This window comes from Strigops habroptila, chromosome 4, assembly GCF_004027225.2.
Source record: "Strigops habroptila isolate Jane chromosome 4, bStrHab1.2.pri, whole genome shotgun sequence".
Classification (NCBI taxonomy): Eukaryota; Metazoa; Chordata; class Aves; order Psittaciformes; family Psittacidae; genus Strigops; species Strigops habroptila.
This window is the reverse complement of record NC_046358.1, coordinates 84,678,595-84,704,192: the sequence shown is the minus strand read 5'-3', so window position 1 is coordinate 84,704,192 and position 25,598 is coordinate 84,678,595. Positions and strand designations below refer to the sequence as shown.

General features: G+C 44.4%; 1 protein-coding gene across 2 annotated transcripts; it reads right to left on the bottom strand.

The window, feature by feature from the left end:
• Window positions 1-3,429: 3,429 nt before the first annotated feature.
• Window positions 3,430-17,757, bottom strand: LOC115607215. 2 transcript variants are annotated; one of them, XM_030484225.1, is made up of 20 exons: window positions 17,618-17,757; window positions 16,604-16,732; window positions 15,349-15,478; window positions 15,096-15,189; window positions 14,198-14,348; window positions 13,664-13,826; window positions 13,268-13,393; window positions 12,390-12,452; window positions 10,855-10,977; window positions 10,419-10,574; window positions 9,708-9,761; window positions 9,223-9,440; window positions 8,361-8,437; window positions 8,074-8,184; window positions 7,606-7,692; window positions 6,652-6,759; window positions 6,321-6,442; window positions 5,979-6,101; window positions 4,764-4,806; window positions 3,430-4,402 (listed from the first exon to the last, which is right to left on the bottom strand). In XM_030484225.1, the coding sequence occupies exons 2-20, from the start codon at window positions 16,704-16,706 to the stop codon at window positions 4,325-4,327; spliced, it is 2,130 nt and encodes a 709-aa protein (XP_030340085.1). In that variant the 5' UTR covers window positions 16,707-16,732; window positions 17,618-17,757; the 3' UTR covers window positions 3,430-4,324. The 2 variants fall into 2 exon arrangements, with proteins under 2 accessions (XP_030340085.1, XP_030340086.1); XM_030484226.1 differs by lacking the exons at window positions 3,430-4,402; window positions 4,764-4,806; window positions 5,979-6,101 and having other exon boundaries at window positions 6,352-6,442; window positions 6,652-6,728.
• Between the last annotated feature and the right edge of the window lie 7,841 nt (window positions 17,758-25,598).

The following is a 25,598-nucleotide window of genomic DNA, read 5'->3' as shown; positions in this document are numbered from 1 at the left end:
GTCTGGAGGTGAAATACATATATTTTGTATATGTATAATATGTATATACATATATGTATAATATGTTTATATTTATGATTATGATATTCTATGATATATGTGGTCTAGCAGAAGGTGTCCCTGCCCATGGCAGGGGGCTGGAACTTAATGAGTTTTAAGGTCCTTTCCAACCCAAACCATTCTGGGATTCTATGATTTTATCTCTTTTTTATATATATATATATATATATATATATACACACACACATGTGTATTTATATATATAGTATATATATGCACATATTTATTTTTTTAATCTATCTATCTATCTAATCTATCTATTTATCTATCTATCTCTCTATCTATCTAGGATGCCTCTTACAATAAACCTTTACAACATTAACCCACCAAAGCCATTTCTACTGAGCAGGAGCCCGATGCCCTGTGACACCGACCTGCGCAAAGGCAAAGCCCCACCGGGAGCCAGCCCTCAGCCTCCACAGGCAATCGATAGCGCTAAGAGCCTCCCGGCAGCCTCCTGGAGCCACCGTTCCTCCACCCTGCTCCATGAGAGGATGTCAGAGCCTGGGCCTTGGCCAGGGATCGATGGAGCTGGTTGGAGCCAAACGCTGAGCCCGCTGCACCCAAAGGAACTAATAACCGTATATTTTTAATTCCAACAGCAATACTGGGCTTTGCTTTGCTGCAAACAGCTGCATGGTGCGGGGCTCCTCGGGGTGAGTGCAGCTCAGGGCGCACTCCCCTGCTCCAAACCCTCTATTATGTCTATTAAGGAGGTCAGCGATACCCAACGCTGAACCAGAGATTATCTGCCCATTGACATCAGTCATAATCTCCCCGTGCTGCCTCCAAAAGAGTATGGGAAAGGCTTGGGCTTAATGATAAAATGACACTGAAGAGGAGTTATTGGATTTCTGTGGATTTTCCACAATCTGATGGCAGTGAGGGCTGAGCAGGGCCGGGGCAGCACATGGTGAATTTAGGAGCCACCATTGACAACAGCCATAAACCCAAGGGGTTCATTGAGCTCATCCCAGCTCTGCCCAGCCACAGGCTCCTTGAATGAGGCAGGGAGCCTTGTCCTGGCCAGGCAGGACCTGGACACATCTTCCCAGCCCTCAGGGGGTCTGGGATGGAGCTGGTACAGCAGATTGCGGGGCTCGCATTAGCTACCCCCACCGGCTTTGTAGATTAAAGAATTATGAACTCCCGAAGTTGTACAATATTAATGACTGCAGCCATCTGTTAATCTGGCAGCCAGCAACTAGCTGGGGTTTTACTTTGCTTTGGCCAGTTATTAAAAAGGAGTATTTTTGGTTGGGCGGGCAGCTAGAAGCGCACAACTCCTTTCTATCCCAGGGTAGCCGTGCAATGACTTGCATCCTTATTGCTGCCCCTGCATTGTTTAGGTCCAGAGCAGGGAAAAGCAGCTCCTGAAGTAGGAGCTCAATGGACGGGATGGTGTGTGTGACATACGTGCCCTGTGCTACACCATACAGGACCAAAAGTTGTCATCTGAGGGTGGGGGACCACACTGACACTGAGTCAGCAGCCCCCATTGTGGCCCTGGGAAGCAGGAGTCTGCCCTCAGCCCCAGCTGCTAATTATGGCTCTTTGGGATGGTATTTTAGATAACTCAGTTCTCTGGTGCACACTCCAAAGGGATAAACTCATTTAGCAGGTTAATTAGTGTCCTTGGTAGAAACGGTACCAGTGCTCGCAGGAGCCAAGGTGGTGAAGGGTAACACAGGCAGAGGCAGGAGGTTTAGGGGTGGCCTTGAGCATCACCCCAGCTCTGCTGCTGCTCTGGCTCTCAACTCATCCCCTGACACTCTAACTGTATGAATCCCTCCGTGTCCACATGGCTAAGAGGGCGAAGCTGCCCTTGTCATGTTCTCTGCTCAGATCTCAGCCTGTTGGGATGTGCATCCCCATTCCCCCACGAGCAGAGCTGGAAGAGCCACACACTGTCACCAGCAGCTCTAGGCCAAGGCATTTACTTGTTTATTCTTTATTATACTGAGAAGTTCCACCCTCTGGCCCATAAACAATGAGTTTATTAGCAATGACTTTCAGCAACCCTACCCCTAATCAATTAGCCTCCAAGCAGCTCTGCTAACTGCTGACCATAACCCAGGCAGGTACATTATGCTCCTGGGCCAGACGATGGCATTCCCATTCCTGGCTTTACCATCAGACAATTTCCCTCGTTTCAGATGAAATTGTATTTTTAATACAGGCACTTAGTTGCAAATGTTGTGTTCAGTGTTTGGCAGTAGGAGCTGTGCAGACTTGCTAGAACAGCAGTCGATTGCTAAAATACAATATCGAGATGAGGCAAAGGTGCTCATTTGCTTCTCCAGCCTCTGCATCTCAATTTTTCATGAGCTCTGCTTCTCTCACTTATACCTGGAGCAAAGCAGACGAGATCAGCCTCCAATTTACCCTTGGGGTTACACTAGTCATGGTCTCAGGGCACCAGGAAGATGTTTTCCACTTTGGTTGAGTGTAAGGACTATACCTGTGTCTACCCAACCCCTGCCCAAAGTCAAGTGTAGTTCTTCAAAGTCTTTTTCTCATACATAAAAGATAACATCATTAGAGTGAGGATTATACTATAGATAAAGGCAGCTACAATGCATTAAAAATCAGAAGTAGATAAATAATGAATAGATATGCTATTTACTTACAGTAAATAAGGTGTTCCTACCCTTTCCTTGTGATGGTAAATCCAGGCAGGAAGGGGTAACTAAACCCCTGCCCCCTCTCCTGCACAGGGTGACACCGAGTTGCCTACACCCAGTCCCAGTTTAGCCTGGTGCTGGGGCTGCCTTGGTTTCACTGTTCTCTTTTCACACCCACAGTGAAATGACAGAGCATGATGCAACTGTCAGCACACCCAGGGACTAACAAATGGATTCTTTTGGAGAGTTGGGAAGAGGAGAGCAGCCAGGAAACATCACAGGCCAGGAATAGGAAGGTCTTACATACCAGGGCAAAGCAGAGAACACGATATAGCCCCTGTGAAGATCACCATTTGCAGCTCCCTTCCCTGTTTTTTGTTCTCCCCCTCAGACATAACAGGAACAGGGACCTTCTACTACTCAGGAATGTGAGGTGAGTAAAGATCATGGCATTAGGAACATGCAAGAAACTTCTCCTGGAAACTGGGATGAGATGACACACCAGTGTGTCTTTCAGGGCACCAGAACGAAGTGTGGCGTGGCCACCAGCAGAACCACATTCCAGAGTATTAGGGGACCTCACTGACCTCTGCTTGTCCTGGCTGAACTTGGACAAAGCAACCATTTAAAGAAAAAGCCCCAACCAAACCCCCACAAAGCAGAGCTGACAAGGATAGCGTTTCTGTGGAGCTTTACTGAACGCTGCGTTGACTCAGACACCAGGTCCCATTTGTATTAAACAAAACAGCAGCAGAGTTTATTTAGGACAACAAAAGTTGCAAAAGCCACCAAAAGCCTTAAATGTGCAAAATAAAGTTAATCACAGATGAAGATGGTTTCTTCTTCCCCTGCCTGCCAGAGCAATGCAGACAGGTATCACATCAGGGCAAAGGACATCAGTCAGGTTCGAAATACTTCTTCATTTCTATCTGCACGGGTCAAAAATTAACTCAAACTTAGCACTAAAATGAGGATTTGAGAAACCCAGAGCCATCAGCACCAGCATAAGTCACCTACCGTAGAAAATAAAACCAAATAAAACCCGCAACTGAAAATGAGACTTGTGTTATCACAAACAAAACAAGTTACTTACTGCATGAGGCCTCCTGAATCTGGTTCCCTGAAGCTATAAGAAAGCTTCAGTTAATGCCCTTCAGCCTCAAAAGCAGGTTATTTTTATGATACGACAAAGCAAAAAGGGTGTTCAAACAGCACTTCAGTGCATGCTGTCACTCACACACCTTGACAAAGGAAGGATTCCTTGTTTTAACCTTCTGCTCTCTTGGCAGTTGTTCTGCTGCAGATGTCTCACCCACAGCACATCCGTGTAACAACAAAGTAAAGACTCATGGTGCCTTCTGCTTCATCTGTGTTTCCCTCCCTCATCCTAAACCCCAACGAGCATCTCTCTGTAGAATGGCTTTTTAAGGAAACTGAAACCCATCACCATGCTTCACACATGGACCTGCGAGAAAGGAAATTCCCCCAACACATCTGCTGATGTGGGGAACACAGTTGCTGCTCCCCACCTTAACCTGGGATCTCATTTTGGATTTGTCTGAAGACAGTTTGTAGGGACTCCAGGAAGAGATTTCTCAGATTAGGACAAGTTGGAAAATATTCCTGAAGATTGTGACAAGTTACAGATTTTCAAATATGTTTATGAACTTCGAGACTTCATGATGAGCTGCAGTGCCAAGGGGCAGGTGCCTCAGTCCCTGGGCAGAGAAAAGAAATAGTATACTTCAGTGATTTTTATAATGTTATTATAGATATCAAGGATATATGACATTTCATGGAATCATAGACTAGTCTGGGTTGAAGGGAGCTTAAAGCTCATCCAGTTCCAACCCCCTGCCACGGGCAGGGGCAGCCACAGCTTCTCTGGGCACCCTGTGCCAGCGCCTCAGCACCCTCGCAGGGAAGAGGTCTTCTTAATATCTTACCTAAATCTACCCTCTTTTCATCTTATCATTTGATACATGACATATTAAATGTTATATTTAAATATCTAACTAATATATAACACAGTTGTCAGCGATACGCTTTGTTGTTAAATTTTAACACACAGATACTCACTGCATTGTGAAAGAAGTTGCAAAGATGCTTTGCCCAAGGACACCTGAAAACCAGATACAGAGTCTTAATCCCCTTTCTCATAGGGATACACCTCAGTTTCAGCCTGAGTTCTGCATTACTCGAGGCTTTACAAAAAGGCCAGTCCAACAACTCACTTTAACTTTCAAATAGAAATGAAATAAGGCATTTTATTTTCTCTGCTACACACAGCAAAGGCTGGAGAGAAGAAAGAGAAGAATTTCAACTTACCTGCCCATGATTTCCACTTAAGAGGTGAATTCTCAACATTACTCTGCTGCCAGCAGCTATGTGTGAATTGAAAGTGCCAGAGCAATTACTCTGCCTTCCAGTATACAACCAGAGAGTCAATTAATTTAAAAACTATTATGTCAATACATTAAAGTCTATCACTCTAAAGCCTAGAAAGCTTTGCTGCGTAACACAGGAGAGCCAGGATTATACTTACAAACAGCTCGAGGTTTCAAAAGGGACACATCAGTGTTTTGTTATCATTTGTAATCCAAAGTACTCAGACTCTTTCAGGACTGTTTTCCCCACCCACTGAAGCTTTGTGCTGCTGCAGAGCAAGTGGTGTCTCTTAAAAGATAATGACAGGCACATAGTGCTGTCCTCAGTTTGCATTACAGTGCACATACATTCCTCACTCTTTGGGTTTTGGTGGGGGTCTACTCCCATCCCCACCACGTGAAGTGTTTCTTGCACACTTAATACTGAACCTGTACACCCATTGTACTCTTGTAGATACACAAGAATCCACATTTAGAGCTACTTTCAACTATTTTCCCTAGATAAAAGTTTTATGCAGCATTAAGCCTCCTTAGATTCCAGTAGCAGCTTTGCTCCAAGTCCTAATTAAACGTTTTTTTGGTTGCTGCTGATGACAGTGATGCTTAAGTAACAGAACCAGACTGTACCCTGTGTAATCTTGATGACTGGTCAGGGTTGCCAAGAGCAGACAACATGTTTTTCATAACATTGGGCACTGGGAAGTGAGAAGGCCATTTGGTTGCACTAGGTAACAGAACAATTTCAGATCTATCCAGAGCATCATGCTCAGTATCTTTACCACTGCTAATGACAGGGAAGAACAAAAACCAAGAATCAACTGTGAATTAAGACAGTTAATTAAGAGAAAACTACCATCAGTGTTGCACAATGATTTTCTATCTGGCTATGATGAAGATTCACACTTACATATGCAGATTCTCTGTGATAATATTCAGAGTGAAGAGGCCAATGGATTGCATCTTCTTATGTCTGCAAGTCAGGAACAGGCAAAGGAATTCACCCACGTACTGGGGACCAAGGTTTTGCCACCTAAGCAATATAAAACCAGGAAACAGAACACGGCTGTGCAACAGCAAAGACAACATGCCTATTAATTCCTGGCATCTTATTTGTATTCTTGACTTATCCAAAGCCCTGGGCTGGCTGGTTTCAAAGAGCTAAGGATTACATCTCTGCTAAATGTTACTGCTGCAGGACTGCTCTTACTGTTTCCATAAACAGACAGACAGGGAACAAGCATTTACTCACAGCTTTAGCATTGCTGCTTTCTGACAATGTAGATCTCTCAAAATCAGGTTGACAGTGCCATGGAGAATGTGCTCTTCATAGGAAAGGTGGTCCAGTAACAGCCTCAGAGCCCAAAAGTTATTCTAGGAAGAGACAAAGTAAGACCAGTGATTTAAACCAACTGCCAATCATTTCTTAAAACCCAGACTAAATTAAAGGTCAGCAAAGTTAGAGGGGAAAAAAAAAAAAAAATCAAGTTAAATGTGTCTAAAACCTCCAAGTTGGTGTTACACAGATTTTAAATACCATTTGCTTCAATCTCTTAGAACAGAAATCAATAGCCAGGACTCACCCCAAAAGCCAGAGCTATCTCTAAGAAGGAAGTCAAGTATGGAAGATCACAAAAAAGCATCTGTTGTATTGCTTGTACTGCGAGAATAAGAGAAGCCTCATGGTGTAACTACAGGGAGAGACAGCAACAAGAAGAGACATGTATTTAAAAGCCCACTTTCCCCACTATTTGTCTATCACATCCAGTCAAATCAGCACTAAATCACTACCATTCCAGACAGACAGGTTAGATGTCAGACACTACATCCATGTGCATCTTATGAAGGCCCAAAGAAGGGGGACTAGAACAGGTATTTATTTTTGGGAACATCAAGTGAAACATGCTATAAAGTCCTCACAGAAACATGAAGCAGAAATAGAATTAAAGGGAGGAAAAAAAATCTGGCCCAGGAGTCACATATTTGTAAGCTAAATTTCCTCTAAAGTAGGAAAAAAGAATAAGAAATCTCCTTAGATGTACTGATTGTATTTAATACAGGATATATTCCAAGCCATTTTTAGACATGTTTCACTATACTTGAAACCATCTTTCAAAACAAGTTTAGTAATTCTGAGCTGTTCCAAGTTTTGAGCCAAATACACTGTCAAGTCTCAAAGGGTAGCCTCCTGTTTAAAACAAACCACACAAGATCACCCTGTGAGAAGTTAAGACAGAATCAATTACCACCAGCCCTCCCACTTTATAAATGTATAAATTTGGACAGTGATAAAGCAAGACTTGTCCTAGGTTGAAGATGGTGTCAGACCAGACCAGAACCTAATCGTTTTCTTACTTCAGACGTCTGCTCTAGCCTTTAGACTGTGCTAAGAACAGTCTTGTGCCAATTTCATTCCCCCCAAAATCTTCAAGCTCCCTTTAAAAGCCTTTAATAATCCAACTGTTCTCAACACTGCTACATCTTCAAAGCACAATAACACAAATAGTAAATTTTCTCATTGCTATGTGCACACTTACATGAGGAGAGAAAATAGAGGGTGGTAAAGAAACATTAATTTTTGCCTTCAGTTCCTCCAAAAGCCCACAACTGGCAGCAAGGACGCCCTGCAACAGAGGTAATGAGTCACAAGTAAAGGAGAAGGATGTTCAGACACTCTACAAACATCAAGCAGCGCCCAAGATGTTCTTAAATGTGCTTTTACATATTTTTCTTAAACTGCTTCACTGTCCATTTTGTTATCTGATCCATCTCAACAGTAAAAGATGTAAGTTCAGCCTCAGGCATTGAGCTGCAAGCAGCGTGAATCCATTTACTGTAGCATTTAACACTCCTGAATCACACCATTCTGCATGTACCACAGGAGTATTTGAGGAACTGTAAAGTTAACCTTAGCATTTAGAAGAACAAGCCAATGCCCACATCAAATGAAGTCTCATAAATCCAAGCCAAGAGGTTTTCCCCTCTCACAAGACTGCTTCAGTTACCTCTTGGAAGTCAAGTGGTGGCTCTTTCAGGGACATGGGATGTAGGTGCCCACTTTTTTCCAGCAAATTGCTACTGCCCAAGATCATGATGAGGGTACTCCAGCATTTAGGCTGAAACACAGCAGAATGTTTGTTTTACAAAGTCAAACCTGTTCACAGAAGTGTAAACTACACCCAGGTAGAAGGGTTTTGATAGTAAATCCTTGCATTAGGGAAGTAACTGGACAAAACAGGTAATACAGAGAAACACTTAAGGGGCCACAGAAACACAGTTTTAAGCTACTCACATTCCTGTAGAGTGACATGTTGCTGTAAAGGAGTTTCAGTGCCTGCTTAATCAGAACACCATCTTTCAAGGGAGGCCCTGCAAGAAGAAAAAAATATCCAAAACATCTTATATTTCCTGAATAACTACAGATTAGGAAACCAAAGAGGATACTTAGTTACAGATATGTTTCTACAGAAACCTAACAAAGAGACAAACAAATGCCTACAGCTGTTTTGCAGTATTTGGTCAGTTCTGAACTGAAAGATATCAGCAGTAAAATGCTATTCTGGAAAGCTGCAAAGAGCTGAATACAATTTGGACTAAGCCATCAGAGCAGGTGACCCAGAACAAAGTCTTCATTATGTACATCACAGTGTGATACACACTGTCAGTATCTCATACTTTGAAGAATTCTACTAATAGTTGAACATCCCCAAAATAAATCAGAATACACCTTGACAAGTAGCACACACCAGATGATCACAGTTACCAGTGCCTGAACTAATGTCAGAATGTAATGAACAGACCATGAAACTATCAGGAAGCTTTAATTCTCAAGGTCAAGACTGAGACATACCACAGTGCTAAGTGACACACTACCACTAGTAACACCATGATGCAATAGGGAGATTTGTATGTTCAGAGGTTGCTTTTGGCAAAACAACTTCACAGTTGATGAAACTAGAGTCTTGTGTGAAGTGTACCCAAATAATTCATGCTCTGATATTAAGACATTCTTCCTGTCTGGTGCTATGGACTGTGCTTTAGTCCAGACAATTTATAGTTGGGATCAGAGTCCCTCATAATGCTATTAATTTTAATGAAAAAGTAAAAGCCATAATTAAGTTTCTACACATACATAAGGAAGAAATTACACTTGCCAACTGTAATCCAGAGCCCAGAGTCCAGCATATCCTTTCCAGCAGGGACACTGCCTGTTCTGAACATCTTCAGATAGACCTCATACTCAAAAGGTGTGATGCGGCAGGCAGTGCAGCAGGCGAGGCTGTTGACAGGAAACAGCAGGGAATGTGCAGCATCCAGGAAGTCTCCAGATTTACACAGATAGAATGGGATTTTATCCCGGAGGTGTCTTAACCTGGGAAGAGAAAAGGGATGAATATTTGATTTTCATTAATATGAAAGTTTTACTATGCATTTTATAGATCAAATTACGCTGGACCACTAGTGAGTTACACTGATGAAGTAGAAGTTAGTTGCAATGCAGCATTGCTTTCACTTAGCAAACAGCTGCCAAAATCCTACTGCTTTTCATGCTACCAGTTTATTACACCTTGAGGAAACACAGGTTAGGACACAATCTTAAGGCAAAGAAATAATTGGGAAGGAAAAAAAAGCCATTTACCCTTTGGTATCATTGCACTTCACAGCCCTCAGGTAGCGAACAACTTCTTTATAGCTGGGGAGGAAAGAAAAAGATAGTAGGAAAAGCAAAGAAGTGGGAAGATATATATAGATCAATAAAATATATACTGCAATTAATGAAGCAAAACAATGGGTCTTCCTACACAACACACATTGCACAAGGGGAGACATAACTGGTAGAAAGAGACAGTTGGAAAGAAGTTCCACGAAACCACCCACTGATTATATCTGTACTCTGGCAAACTAAAACAGGAGGCTGCTTTTCAATTCAATTCTTTAACTGGACTGTATTCATTTAAATGCAGACTTCTGAAGACCCAGAGACCAGAACACACTTTTTTTGGCCATCTTCCACTTACTCAGCCTTTAGATGGACAGAATTTGTTTTAAACATCAGCATCTAAAACCTACTGGGTTTATGGAAACAAAGAAATGATTCACTTCAACATTCTTTTCTGACCTTGAAGCGTTCAAAGGCCTTGATTCTGCTTTGAAAAACTTCAAAAAGCTACTGGCCTCCTCGATAAGAAGTAATGGGCACAAACAGCTTCAAATGTGACTTTGTTTTGCAGGTTTCCCCATTATATGAAACTGCAGATGATGGGAAAACACTACACTGCAGACAACACCAGGCAAAACAAATGTTGAGTTCATGAAATGAAGACACAAAACAAGGCCAAACTGATCTTACTTCTTCTTGTCTACCAATTTCTCCACTCGAGCCTCTATAACAGGGAGCGGTTCCCACAGAAATACTTTTCTTCCTTTCAGTGTTCTTTGACCAGTGATGTTCTGGCCTTTTAACACAGTGGTCAGTAACACATGATCCCATGGCATAACATTCAAGCTGGAAGTACAAAAAGAAAGTCATTTTTAACCACATTTTTTTGTACACCACAGTTTATTTCCTTTAAGCAACATGAAGATTTACCAATAAAACATTTCTATATGGACAACAACTTAGCCACAGGATCAACAACTAATTTTCCTGTTGGGATAGGACAAATACAAAGCAGCTAATACTGAAGTCTCCCTATAAAGATGCCCAAGAACCATTCTATACAGCTGTTTCCACATCAGGCAACTGTATAAAAACATCTTCTGCAAACAACCCCCAAAGAACATACCTATTTGAGAAGCCAAAGCAGTGACATGGAAGTGAGATGGACTGAAAGAAATTGACAAACTTTTCATACAAAGATTTGGGGAAGTCACACAACACCAGCATCCTCTGAAGTTGGGTTGTGATCCTGTGTTTTGAAGAGAAAAAACAAAGAGAAATATCAAATTCTCTTTAATTTGGACGAATTACTATTAAGTTGTTGTGGGTTTTGTTTTAAATCCTATGGGAAGCTATTCTAAAGAAGTTCAGGGGTTTGGTTTTGGTTAAAAGTCAGACAGTTTGGATCTACATTTCAATTTGTGCTGTAAGATTAGTAGTGAATAACAGTATTGGTCTTTTACTGTTTTAAACAAGGTTTAAAATAAAACAGTGAAACTGAGGTTCTGTGGCCTTCCGTTTTAAAACAAAGATCAGCAGATCTTTGGATCTGCTGGAACAACATATGATGAACCCAAGAAGTAACCTGGTCAGCTCAAGCTCCTGGCACCCTCACAGCTACTGAAACCATTTTTGTCTTATCTGACCACTGGATATAATAAAAAGAAGGGTTTACTCTTTGAGAATTGGGTGAGAGACACAAAAAAATTCCTTTTCCTGTTCTTTTAAAGGAAGAAATTAAATTCAAGAATAGCAATTTAAAAATGAAAACTGATAGAGGATTTAGGTTACACCTGTCGTTAGTTTCAAATAAGAGGTGAGAACATATAATTGTTTTTGAGTGTGCCTGAAAAAAGTTAATTCTTAATTCATTAACCTTCTGGTGCAAGTGAATTTCGGGTTAAAGGTGAAATATAAAGCTAAAATGAGAAATGAATTAAGCCAAGTGAGCTCGATGTCCTCATTCATCAGCCTCTGGGGAACTTTGCTATGTTACATCCTTGACTACTCCATCCCAGTGGAATACTACAAGGCTGCTGTTTTGATCTTTAACAGACACTATTTACTCTTTGGCTTACTAACCACAAGTAGCTACCTGACACCACCTTCTGGTCTGGCCTTACAGAACACTCCTAGAGTACTGTCGAAAAGTTATCCATCTTCTTGGCTCTGTGTTATTCTCCTTTGAGGCAACACAGAAGGGTTTGAATATTTATGTGGCTCTAAATAAGGCCGGTATTGCCCTTGTCCTTCACAGAAAGGAACTAATATTCAACAGGTCTTCTAAAAACCCTGATTTGTAGTGTACAGCTGTAGAACCTGATAGCATGCTCACGAGGCTGACTGATGTACATTGTTTGTATTCTTCTGCCTGTCCCTACCCACCTGCAGTCTACATGCAGGCAGCAGCAGGCCAGTATTCCTCTGCTCAATACCTAAGACACTACAGTGGGGTTGTGTTCCCTGATAAGGAGCTCCTGATGCTACAGAACCAGAAGATTTTACACCTGTGCAAGTTTACTTCTGGCTTCTAAGAGCCAAAGCATTCACTTACTTTATGCTTTTCAATAGAAGTAATTTGAAACTTATTTTAAAAGCAAGCAGGAAGCCTGCAGCCAGCAACCACCCCTTTGTCATCTCATATGGTAAGAGAAGTCTTACCTTTGCAGCAGACAAGGGACAGCAATCTTTAATGAAGCAGTGTGACCAAGGTTCTGCCAGCTTCTAAAAGGGGAAGATAAAAGCCCTAATTAATGTTTGTCTTGTTTTCCTGCCTTTGTCCTCTTCTTTATAATCAGCTCTTCAAGAAAACCCCACCTTTACTTCTCCTTCATAAACAGCCTTGAATTTAAGCCCCAAACTATTTAGATTTTCCAGTGCAAAGCCCTGCGACCTTTGCTCAAGCTAGACAGTAATCAAGCATGAAACAGCCATGACATAAACAAGAAAATAAACAGCACCAGTAGTAAAGACTGAAGTATTTAAACTCTGGTTGTATTATGTTTCATGCAGTCCTCCCAGCTGACAGGGCAGCCTCCAGACTTAGGAGAGGCAACTAAAACTTATTACCCAAGGAACACATCACATCCTCCCTTCCTTCCAGGTCAGAAGCAGATGTTTCTTCACACCATGCAGCTTGTGCACTCTCCACTCAGGAAGGCTCCCCTGCCCCTGTGCCTTTTCCTGGGGAATTAACCCCACCAGCCACCATCTGCTGCCTATCACCCTCCCTCCTCCCAGTTCCCATCTCAAATTCCTTTCCCTTGTTGGAGATCATCTCCCCTCCTCATGACTCAATCCTACTTAACTTTTTCCTCTCACATCCAACCTTTAGCCTTCTCTTTTCCCCAAAAGGCCTCCCCATAACCAATCTCATCTCTCCCCCAGGTGTGCTCATTTTCCTCTCACTGTGCTGCAGCCAGAGCTGTGAACTTTACACCCTCTTTACCCTTAATAAATGGAAAACCAGAACTCTCTTAGTCTCCCCTCCCTGAGGAGCAAATGAAGATCACACATTAGAAGTGGAACTGGATACTTACAAAGCAGGGTCTTTATGATGTGCTATCTCCTTAGCTGCTCCCAGAAACATGACAGCAGTAGCTTTAGGATTCTCTCTTTCTGCCTGATTTAAAAATCTTGTTACCAGTGCAAAAACTCCAGAATACCTAAGAAAGTGAAGTGGTCTATAAGATAAAGCGTGTTCAAGTACTTCATAAACAAGTGGCAATTACAACCATTCTACAGTTTGAGAGCAAGTTGACTGGCCTCTCCTTGAAAAGCCTCTATAACAATTTAATATCTCCCTGGCCAAGTAAGTTGTCTCAACTCTTTCTGCTCTATCAGGTGCCACAATTCCAATTATCACTTCACCAAAGGAAATCAAACCTGCACAGAGCAGTATGTACTGGTAGTAGCCGAGTTCTGTTGTCACTTACTTGTATACAACCTCCATGCTGCGTGATCCGCAAATATTGCATTGCCCAGGGGGGAATTTTGGGAGGCAAAAGCATTCATATTGTGCAGGAAGCATTTTTTCTCCAAACAGATACTTATTATATTCCACAGAAAGTTCCTGGATAAATTTTAGTAGAAGATCTCCTAAGAAAGCAGAGACAGATGTGAAACCTAGTGCAATTTTTAGTCTTTTCAAAACAAAAAGAAACACAAAGACAGTCGTAAGCACCCTGTGTAAAATATTTAGCAAGTTGCTCACACCCAATCTTGTTGCCCAGGAAAGGTTTGTTGCTTCTTCCAGAGGGAGGAAAGCAGGAAAGTGCACAAAGTGCACCTGCAGACCTGTGTCTGCTCTGAGTATGGCCCAGAAAGAGAAGTAACAGTAAGCTGCTACCTTAAAAATCCACCAAGCCTTTGCAAAGACAGTTGTGGACCTGACAAGATGCCCATCAAACCCCAGAGTGAGTAGCCACAGTGAGCCACACGTGCCCCAGGTCAGTATGATGTGTACTTACCACCGTGCCGAAGGTCTGCATCTATATCTGTGAGCTCCAAATTGAACATTACAAGGATGCCAGCCAAGGCAAAGTCACGCTGGTCCTTCCAGAACTTGCTTTTGTTGTGTGCATTGCAGTGGCAGAGGGAAGGGGTTGTCCAGTTCTCACACTATTTCATAAAACATGAAAAACAGGGAAAGGTTGGGGTTTTTTTCCCCTCTAGCTGAGCAAATCAAAGGTTAGTTCCTCTGAGTGAAGGACTACAATTCATTTCACACTTTACAGGCCTAGGCAAAGCCCCAGTGAAGTTTTTGACAGCCAGGGCAAGAGGCTAATACAACAATAACTTGGTATCATGGCTAACAAATAAAAAACCCCATAGTAATTTACCCTCATTCCTGAATACCTTACAAAGACACTTCAGGCTGGCACCCTCCCCGTTGTCACTTGGTGACACAGCACTGTGTTTGCATGTTCACCCTCACTTCCAAAGTTTTCTGACTAAGAAAACCCCAAACAACCCAACCCTATGCACCCAATTCTTCCAACTCCCTCATTCTATGTTAGAACAGTCTAAAGTTTGACATTTCTCTAGTGCAGTGAGAAGCAGCCCGATTTAACCATTTGATTCTGTGAAAAACACTGTGTGGCTAAAGCGAACAGGAGGTACAATTGCTTACACTAAGTGAATGTCTACTCCAACAACTGGCTGGACTACCAGAAATAAACCCAGCCAGTGACTATGTTTGTAGAAGCATTGTGAAGCAGATAAAGATTTAGGAAAGGAACTGTTAAAATATTAAATTTCATGTATCATTTATGCTTTTAGTGTGTTCAAGAGTGATTTCTTTTTAAAAAAGACTGGTGAGTAATTCAGTTTACTCAAAGTTGTGCAGTCCTTGATTACAACTCTTACCTCAGAAGCTAGCTTATCACAAATATAGCAGTAGCATTGGTTACAAATATCAGCATTTTTCCCAAGGGGTGAGCATGTATCACATTCCATTCGCCTACAAAGTGGAAAAGCAGGAGGTTATTTATGAACCAAGTTTATGTTTATCCAGCTCTACTGCTTTCAGCTGCTAAAAAGCTAACAAGGTTGCTTGATAAGATGGACTAAAGGCAGAAAATGAACCCCCCCCCATTAACTTCCACACCACTGAACATACTCAAACGGGTGTATTGTACAGTCGTATCTTGCATGAGGCATCACATTGGCTTGTTTACAGAAAGTAACCACTAGTTCACATTCCTCATCCACAACTTCCTCAGATTTCTCTTCCTCCAGAGCAGGTTTCTCTGTAGACAAGATGCAGTGTAAGTCAGTACAAAGGGAACTACAACATCATTACAAATTCATCCAGCTATTGTGACACTTAATTTTTAAAAATGCTTTAAGGCACAAGTTTTCTGATGGTTTCATGCAGTGCCAGTAAGAATGGGTGTCGTGGTTTAAGCCCAGCTGGTAACTGAGCACCACGCAGCCACTCACTCACTCCCCCCCTTCTTTCCCTCTGCTCCTGGCAGGATGGGAAAGAGAAGCAAAAGAATGTAAACCCCACAGGTTGAGATAAGAACAGTCCAATAACTAAAGTATAATACAAAACTACTATTAGTACCACCAATAATAATAATGATCAGGGAAATAGCAAGGGGAGAGAATATAAAACTAAAAAGGGAAGGGAAAAAAAAACAACAATAAACACAAGTGATGCACAATACAGTTGCTCAGCACAATACCCAGCCTGACCCGAGCAGCAATCCAGCCTTCTGGGTGACTCCCCCCAGTTTCTATACTGGGCATGATGTGCTGTGGAATGGAATACCCCTTTGGCTAGTTTGGGTCAGGGGTCCTGTCTCTGCTCCATCCTGGCTTCTTGTGCCCCTCCTTGCTGGCAGAGCATGAGACTGAAAAGTCCTTGGTCAGGGTAAGCTCTACTGAGCAACAACTAAACATCAGTGTGTTATCAGCGTTGTTCTCAGGCTAAAGCCAAAACACAGCACTGCAGCAGCTACTGAGAAGGGAAAAAATAACTGTTACAGCTGAACCCAGGACAATGGCGCAGTGGCCTTGGACAAAAACTTCCAGACACTATCAAAACAGAACTAATGGAATCAAAAAGGATCCAACTGACACTGAAAAGCTCAATCTCAGCTCAGTTTGTAATAGTTTGAAACTACACAGCAGTATGATTTCGGGTTCAGCAGAACAGCCAAAGAAACCTTAAAAGTTATGAAATAATGGCAGTTCCTCCTGGTTTTATTTATATGTGAAGCATTTTGCTTTCATAGCAGCAGAAAGACTCATTTCAAGCATATCACTTAATAATTTATAAAGTTAGCTTTATAATTAATAAACTTTACTTCAGTTTATTTCCAAAGTTCTTTACAGAACTTCCTCGACAACAAGAGTACAGCACTTACCCAGAGGGTCTACCAACAGAACCGAGTTCCCCAGCGTGCTCTCAGCTTCATCATCACTGATCAGGATTATGCTCTGCTCTTTCTCTTTTTTCAATGGCCTCATGGTTATTGAACTCCAAAGGAAATTAACTATTTGGCAGCAAATAGGACACAAAGATAGTTCTTACTTTGAAAGTCCTTTCCTCAAACGTCTTCAAGACCCAAGCCCTTCATCTATGTTAAGTTATGCTAGGGACACAGATAGTCAATGCTCAGTACAGTCAGCAGCTCAGAAAACACTGCAGATTCCACCCAGAGCTGAGAGAACCCTAGAAACAAGGAGGTGGGAGGAGAAAACATCACCAAAACATGCAATATGCTGTTGCTTTGGTTTGGTGGGAACGCCTATGAAATAGCTATTTAATAACAGCTATTGTTCACCATAATTAGAATCACAAAATCAACCGGGTTGGAAAAGACCTTTAAGATCATCAAGTCCAACCATTCCCCAAGACCCCACTAAACCATGTCACTAAGAGCCTTGTCTACATGGTTTGTGGACACTTGCAGGGATGGTGACTCCAGCACTGCCCTGGGCAGCCTGTTCCAATGCCTGAGCACCCTTTTGGGGGAAGAAAATCTAGCTGGAGACCCCAGAAGCACCCAGCACAGACCCTGCTCCCTCTCCTCACCCTCCCAGCTCCCCGACCTCAAACAAGCACCGCCGTCCGCCCCTATGGCGCTCACACACAGACCTTCCCCTTCCCCATCGTCCCTTAAACCAACCGGTCTCTCCCTCTTCTCACCCCAAGCAGGCTCCTCACCCCCCCACAACTGCTTTCTCCTTCTCCCCGCCTCCCAGTCGGCCACAAAGCACCCCAAAAACAACCGCCCCCCGTACCCCTTCCCGCAGCTCCTGCCCGCTCCGTCCTCAACACTGCCCCCCGGCCCCGCTCCCCTCTCACCGTTCACCCCTGGTTCGGCCCCGCTCCCCTCTCACCGTTCACCCCCGGTTCGGTCCCGCTCCCCTCTCACCGTTCACCCCCGGTTCGGCCCCGCTCCCGCTCCGTTGGGCCCGACCCCCTCAGCCCCGCCACTATTTGAACACACAACTCCTTCCGCTGGGGTGACCGCGGAAGGGGTCCGTGCGGTGACGCCCCCCGCACCTCTTCCGCCCCGGCAGCGGGGTGGGAGCCACCATGTTTAGTGAGGGCAAGGCGCGGGGTCCGGTGCGGGCACTCACCGGCGGGGCCGCCATGTTTAGTGAGGGCAAACCGCGGGGTGGGTGCGGACACGCAGCGGTGGGGTCCCGCTGCGGTTAAATAACGTTTCTTCCTCCATAGGCTGTAGAATGAGAGGGAAATGGGAGCCAGCGCAGGGTCATTTTGATGCGTGAGGCGGTGCAGGAGGGGTAGAGGGAGGCGGTGAACCCCCACTGCCCTCCCTATGGTCTTTGCGGGGTGTCATGGTGGCGCTGGACCCGCAGATAAACCTGCCCCAGCCGCCTCCCCGCAGCCCGGAATGTTGTTTCCATTCCAGTCAGGGCAGGACATGCTCATCCCGAGCCACCGCTGCCAGGACAGCAGCTGCTGGCGGGGGAAATGGTTTCACTGCATGTGGTCAGCCCTAATCGCCACCTTCTGTCGCGACAGGCGTTTCCTACTGCGAGCACAGCGGGAGAGCGGCGAGGAAAGAGCCGCATCCCGCAGCTGAGGGTTTAGTCGGGAACACTAGGTGGTACCAGAGCTCTACACAGGCAGGACCCGGAGAGAAAGTACCTCAGGAGTGGGGATTATGGAACGTGGAAAGATGTAAAGCTGCGATATATTAATATTATGGAAAAGTAATCGCTTTTTGTATGGGAAAAAGCAGACAGGGGGGTTGCAAATAAAATAAGGACATTTGTTGTGTTCAGGGCAACAACTGGAATGGAGTATTTTGTGGTTAAAAATGATCAGCAAAGTAACAATATCACAGCACCCAATAGGGAAGCAATTGAAGACAAATTCTCAGGGAATGTCTCATTACTATTAATTACCTAAGGAGAATCTAGGAAGTGTTTTAACTTAAGCAGAAACTGCCATTAAATCATAAAAATGAAGTCCATTCCTGGTATCATTAATATTAGAACTATTTAAACAGCGCTCAGGGTGCTGTTTAAATCACTTTTAATGATCACCTTTTTCTGTGAGCGGCTACACACGCTGCAATGCACTGCTTGAAATATTAACGTGTTAAAACAAGAAGCCTTCCTGCAAGTGGATATTTATTCCATGAATAATCTTTAATGTCTTCGTAGCTTTCAACACGTTTGGGCAAAATGCTTCAGGTTTCTGTGCTTACGACGAGGAATCTAAACCCGACACCTAAAGAGGTGGCCTGAATTCAGCTACAGGGAGAGCTTTCAGTAGAGACATCATTTCCCACAGGCAGTTGCCTCTGTAGCATGACAGCGCTTTAGCAGCCCCGAGTAACTCAACACAGCAATTTAGGTGGTGAAATGACGTATTGAGATAGCAGGAGAAATAACAAAGGCAAGGCTGGCACTTGGCCAGAATCATTTTGCTAAACCTCTGCTCTCATGCAGAAGTCCTATGAGATGATCTTATGGCTAAATATGGTCAGGACTTTAGTGCTGTGCCTCATCCAAAACACAGCAACGCTCGTGTTTCCTCTCTTTCCAGATGAAGAGTTGGCGGCATCGGCCTATTTTTAGTGGTGTGGGTGTAAAATATGTTGGTTACGTTTCACATCGCCTGAGCTCAGTCTGCTCTGCCATGGTGGGGTTCGTGCCCAGACCTTGCAAAGCTCAACGTCTGGGATTGACATCATAGGTTCCTGCTTCGCTGGCTCTGTCTGTTGTGTTTGGGGTGAAGAGACAGCTCCCCAGCTCCTTGAGCCTGTAAGTTAAACACAGTGCCCCGTCCTGAGCCATAAGCTGTGTGAAGTGAATAGAACAAGGACAGAGCTTCCCCCAGAGGACGAGTGATGAGGCTGGTGTTTGATCCATTTCAGTGGCCAGCCAAAACTGGTCCATAAAGTGCTAAAAATGTCTCAAAACACACACGGAAACGCTAAGATTCTTCTGCTCATGTTTCAGCAACAGCTTTCCCATCACCTCACAGCACAGGTTGCTTTGCCATGTGCTTCCTCTGCGCCTTTCTAGGTGAAGGGAGCTGGAGCTCTGCACTGCTGGTTGCTTGGGCTTGGAGCAACATGGGGCTGTGTTTGTCAGCTGCATGGAATGGGGGTAAAGATACAGGGATAAAGGAGATGAGGGTGTATTTGGGGATATCTGGCAAGGTCAGAATAAAGAAGTGGAACACAGACAATAATGAGCTGCAGGCTGGAAGGTGGAATATCAGGAAAGGAACACATGATGCCCTGCATCATTAAACTGCTGCAGGCTGCTGGGGTTGTGCCTGTTGCTTCCCCAGAAGGGTAAAATAAGAGGCCCCTGACTGGACCCACATCAGTCCTGCCTGACAGGAGCAGTCTGGACACTAACTGAAGATGTAGAAGACTTCTGCTTCCTGGGAATGAACACCCAAGGGCCAAGGGAGTGGGTTTCTATCCACCAGCTCCTGAAGGAGAAAGGGAATTTCTCTCTGACCACAGCAGCAGAGCTGTAGAACGAACAGACCATTAAAATGTCTGTGCAAAACAATTGTCACGTCCCATTTCTATTTACTGCTGCTTCATTCTGCTGAAAGGCAAAGGCCCGTTTGTACCCGATGACAGGCTTGGGATAGATCAATTGACTGGAAAAGGCTCTGAGGATTGAAACCTACAATTCCACATGGACAAGTGCTAATCCATCAGTCTGCTGAGCCCAACCAAGGTGCCGCAGGTCTTTCCAGGCACTTGGAGCTGACTCATGTCATGGCTTTTGTGCTTGTTTGGCCCCAAAAAGGGATGTTCAGTGTTGGAACTGTAAAAGAGATTCTTATAATTGAGCTTCTGGGAAAAGAGTTGTGGTCTTTTCTAGGTACCTTTGGCATCTCCACAGACTCATTGCCTCTGTTAATGGGCAAACTTTCCATGGTGACATGAAGTTCTCCCTCACTTTAATCTTTGAAGTGCCTCCTGGTACATTGCAATGGGCTGACGAAGCGGCGTCTGCTGTATGGAATCAGCTCTGCTCAGGTTTCATAAGGAAACAGGACTTACGTGATTATAACGTGTGTATGAGTGAATGACGGGCCCTGTTTGTATCCTGATGTTGCCGAGATGGGAGGAAACCATCCTCGTTCTCCAAAAACCAGGATCCAAGAGGAGGGGTTGAGAAAAAAACATGCCTCATAGTGCAGGAGGAGAGAAATGGTGGCAGAGAAAGGGAAATGGGTTAGCTTGGGGCATGGCTTAGTGGCCTGCCTCTAAGTAAGAAACAAGCTTTTACTTGAACCCTGATTTTGTGAGGAAATGAGATTTCTGTGGTCATAACCCCATAGGTGTATGTTTCCCTCACAGCCCCAACCCTTAGTAATTACTGAATTCTGGTGCCCCAAGCGGACACCCCAAAACACCAAAGGTAACACGTTCCTAAAAGTACTGTGATAAAAAAGGTGTGCGTGCAAGAGAGAAACCCTCCATTTATGCCTTTCCGAGTTCAGAAAACTCAAATCCAGGAAGAGATGGGACAAAAATTCCCAAACCATGGAAAAAGCTTGGTAGCATTCATGCCTACAGAGAGTCCACACAGGATAAGATGCCTAAGGAGGGGACTCTGGGTGGTTATCAGGCAGGAATTGCTGTGAGTGAGGTATTCATCGTGTCTTTTTTCCCCACATGGCTTTTCTAGTGTGTAAGAAACCTCTTCTTCCACCCCAGAAGCCCCAGTACAATTCAGTTTAAAGGTCCATCAACCATGAGGAAGGAATCCATTGGAAACCAGCACTAACAGGACGATGTGGCTTGTTTAATGCTTGAAAGAAAATAGTTCATTTAGCTCTTTCCCCTTGCAATTTTTCCTTCCCCAAGACCAAATAAAGTCGAAATGAGATGCCGTGAGAAAGACTGTTCTCAGGGTGTTTCAGGCCCTGTAAAAGTGGTCTGGTTTGATGGCTTCCAAGGGGACAACAGCCAGGCCAGGCCAGGAGAATCACAAGGACCCACCAGTGCTAATTCCCCTTCGGCTTGGAGCCAGCCTGCGTGCCGGGCGGGAGAGAGGAGAAGTGGAGATGCTCCCTACCTCGGCACAGCGGCAGCCAAGAGCTCTCGATGTAAGAAACAGATGAATGTGAACCACGTTGGAATGCCTTCAACAATCTGCTAGCACTCTGCTCCCCTCTGAAAGCCGAGTAAATCCCCTTCGCATTTCAGGCTCCTAGAGAGACCCTGAAATATCAGTGCTCTTTGACACTCTACCTGCCCCTCATCCCACCTGGCTCTCCACAAAATGCATTTCCTCTGCTTTCAGGACAAACCCCCCCCCCCCGCCTCAGGTTCATTCAAACCCTGACACTTCTCTAGCACAAGGGTGATCAAGTCTCCTCCATTTTATATTTGGTATTTTAATAGGGTTTCCTTTTAGACCTTTAATGAGTTTTTATTCCCCTTTGTATATCAGACGCTTCAGTCTGACCGACAGTTTTACTCACCCCATGTGGAGTAATATGAACAGTCAGGACAACCTTTTATTCCTGTGGCAAGCTTTGCTCTGCCAACATTTTTCTTTCACTCGCAGTCGGGGGATGTATTTTGACCCTTTCCTCACCGCTGCTTCACCCATCTTCCAGCCTTGGAGCAAGGATGTTCCCCTTGGTGCAGAGGCAGGAACCAGCCCTGCTGTCCACGCTCTCCAACGCCTGCAGCTCTGTATCAAGGAAAGATTAAAAACAACCCAACAAACCCAAAACAAAAGCAAATGTGGGTTTTGGCTCATCTGAGCAGCTGAGTTTTGTTACTTCAGCCTGAGCCCAGGCTTGCAGCATGTTTTATTACAGTTTGCAGTGAGTGGGTCAGGCTGGGGCTGTCCTCATGCCTCTGGGGAGCTCATGGGCCATGTAGGTCGCTGGTCTTGTGGTCATGCTGCAAGGTCAAAAGGAGAAAGCACGTGCCTAAGCTGCTTGGGGGTTTGAGGCCATCCCCACTGGTCCTGGACTACATCAAGAGGTTCCCAGATCCTGGTTTCCTTAGCCATGGATGACAGACAGTCACTGACACCATGCAAGAGGCTCGTTGCTGGATAAACAGTGGGTGAATGGCATGGGAGGAGGGCATGAAGGAGGGGGAAAAAGGCAGGGCCACAGGAAGAAATTGGGAACATACGTGTGGATGGGCACGGAGCGAGCCCCTGCGCCAAGTGATCTCAAGGTATTGGCATGCTCCAGCCACACGGATTCATGGCAACATGAAAAGGCACATTTTGGGGTAAAGAGGATTTTTGGGAACACTGTTTTGAATGTTTTGTCCTGCATTTGGGAGCAGGGGATATGTATGTGCCTTCTGCTATCTGCAAGGCAGGCAGAGTGGCTTCAGGCATTTCTTGTGCTTAATCACACAGGTCCAATGGAGTCTTATAATTTAAAAACACATACCATTAAAGGTTACATATTAAGCATGGGCTTGGTTTTTTGATGTTGCAGAAGGCTTATACTCATCTGCTGAGAATTAGGAGGTTATTATTCTGCGGAAGCTAATCCAAATTGCCTGTTATCCATAGGCAGAAAATTAAAGGAATATTTAAGCCCATTCCACAGATTACAAACTTGGTGGCATAGCTCTGCAACCAGTAGTATTAGCATCTTGCATTTGATAGTTGCCAATAATTTAAGTCAACTGTTTAACATCTGGCATTACTATATAATGTCTGGCTTAAGCTGTAACCTTTTCTCCCCCCGCTTTTAAGAAAGCTTTTTCTGCTTCGAGAGCATTTTGATTACTAAAGCCCTTCCCAGGACAGATTTATCCTGTGATTTAACATTTTGTGATGGGAGTCTCATTTTGAATCAGTTGAATAATTGGCAGCGACTTTGGTACTAAACTGATTCATGATGTACATCCAGGCCCTTCAATAATTTAACACTATTGTCTTTATAAGCGAAGCCCCCTTTTTGCCCATTAAAAGGTATTGGAAACAGTCTAGTGATCTGCTTTGATTAAAAATAAAGTGCAGAGGATTGGGAATGATGAGAGATGGTCAGTCTTCCTCTTGGGTCAGCTGAAAGGTATTGCTTGGCTCTGCACAGCACCGAGCATGGGCTGATGTGCTTGGTGGTTCACTAACCAGCAGGAACTGCGGCTGCACAGGGATTTGAACAGTCTCCATCCAAATGATGAACACAAAAACACACCCATCACCTCACCAAGCACTTTGTGCTCACCGAGCGGTGCAGTCCTGGTGTTGGTCCAGGCACGTGGCTGAGGACAGCGTGCAGCACCCCTCACCAAGCACATCAGGTAGCCAGGGATGTCCTTCCCATGATGGTGTCCAAGAGCCTTTGCTTTACTGCAGGGTCTTGGAAGAAAACCCTGTGCAGAAAACAGTTTTGATCTCTTTGGAAAGCTCTTAATTATAATCAATAAACCTGGGCAAGAAATGTAGGTAGTGCATTAGGGGGGACCTATGGCTCTCAACACCACTGAGAGACTAACGGAGGGTGAAGAAGGTGCTTTGGGTCCCAGCGCCACCCGGGAGAGGAAGGCTCAGCGCCATGGAGCCTCGGCACGCCAAATTAAAAGCTGTCCGGTTCACACTCCACTCTTCCCCGGCCTTTGGCAGGGGCTATGATATAACAGGTTTTGCATAGCTGCTAGACATCTTCCTAATAGTATCCCCTGTGAATTCTAAATTTCAGTCACAGCCTCTAAATTTTCATTAAGAGCAGTCACACAGAGAGGATGATGGATTAGATTTTATTGTTGGAAAATCTCCAGATAAAATTAAAGTGCTTCTTTCTTTTCTGAAACCTTTACCTTTCCCCTGTGGTGCCCTATAAATAAGGTATCAAATAATGTTTATCCTTTTGAGTTCTGCAATCTTACATGTTTCATACTTACTCCTGACCGCTCTCCTGCCTCTTCAGAGATGTCACTCTTCAGTTATAGACACGCTACCTCATGGACTTTGCTTTATTGCAAAGCAGCCTGACTTTGTGTCCCAGCAGCATTTAGGAGACTCCACTTAAGCCCAGGTATGTATTTGTAAATACATCGTTGTCTCCTTCCTTTTCCTGGAAGGTTTTCTTTCATTTCCTTCCTCCTCCCCATCCAATTCCCTGTGTCCTTTCTTTTTTTCTCCCTGGCTCTCCATCCTCTCTGCGCACATCTAATCTGTCCAGCTTGCAGACAGATGAGACACCACTTTGGTATACGCCGCGATCATGGGGCCCACTTTCTGCTGGGAACCAGCCGCTGCCTCCAATAGCCAAACCATGATAAGTGGTATCCGCTCCCACTGCCCCTGGCCAGCAGATTTTTATAGCAGATGTTGTTTCTTCCTACAGTGAAAAGGAGGGGAAAAAAACCCCAGTGGTCTTTTAAGACAGAGATCTTGAACAGTTTTAGATGCTTTTAGTCTTCACTTAACTAAAAAGCAAGAGCCCTGCAGGCAGTTGGTAGGAAGCGTTCAAGAGCTGGTAATGCTGGCATGATTCATACTGGTGTCAGCTCGTTTAAATTAAATTCCACAGGGATTTATCCAGCAAAGGCTCTGAACAAGTTTTAGACAGCATCCCCCACCCCGCTCACTTCACAGCATCTTAAATTAATACAGTGCACAAAGGCCAGGACTGCACCAGGACAAAGGGCTGGTCAAGAGAGGAGCTTTTTGGGCTCCCAATGGGAGGAAGGGTGCCTGCTTCCCACCACAAGCACAGGGAATCATACCCAGGGGAGGGAGAAAAGCAGTTTTTCTGCTAGAGTAACACAAGTCATCATTGTCAGTGGGGCTCTCCGTGTCTTGAATTGCAGTCCCACGTGGGGACTCAGCCCTGGGGGTTATGACTTACCCTAGGTGACCTCAAAGGACATCCCTCATCCTCAGCAGGGCTGCAGCCAGCAGCAGGACTTCCCC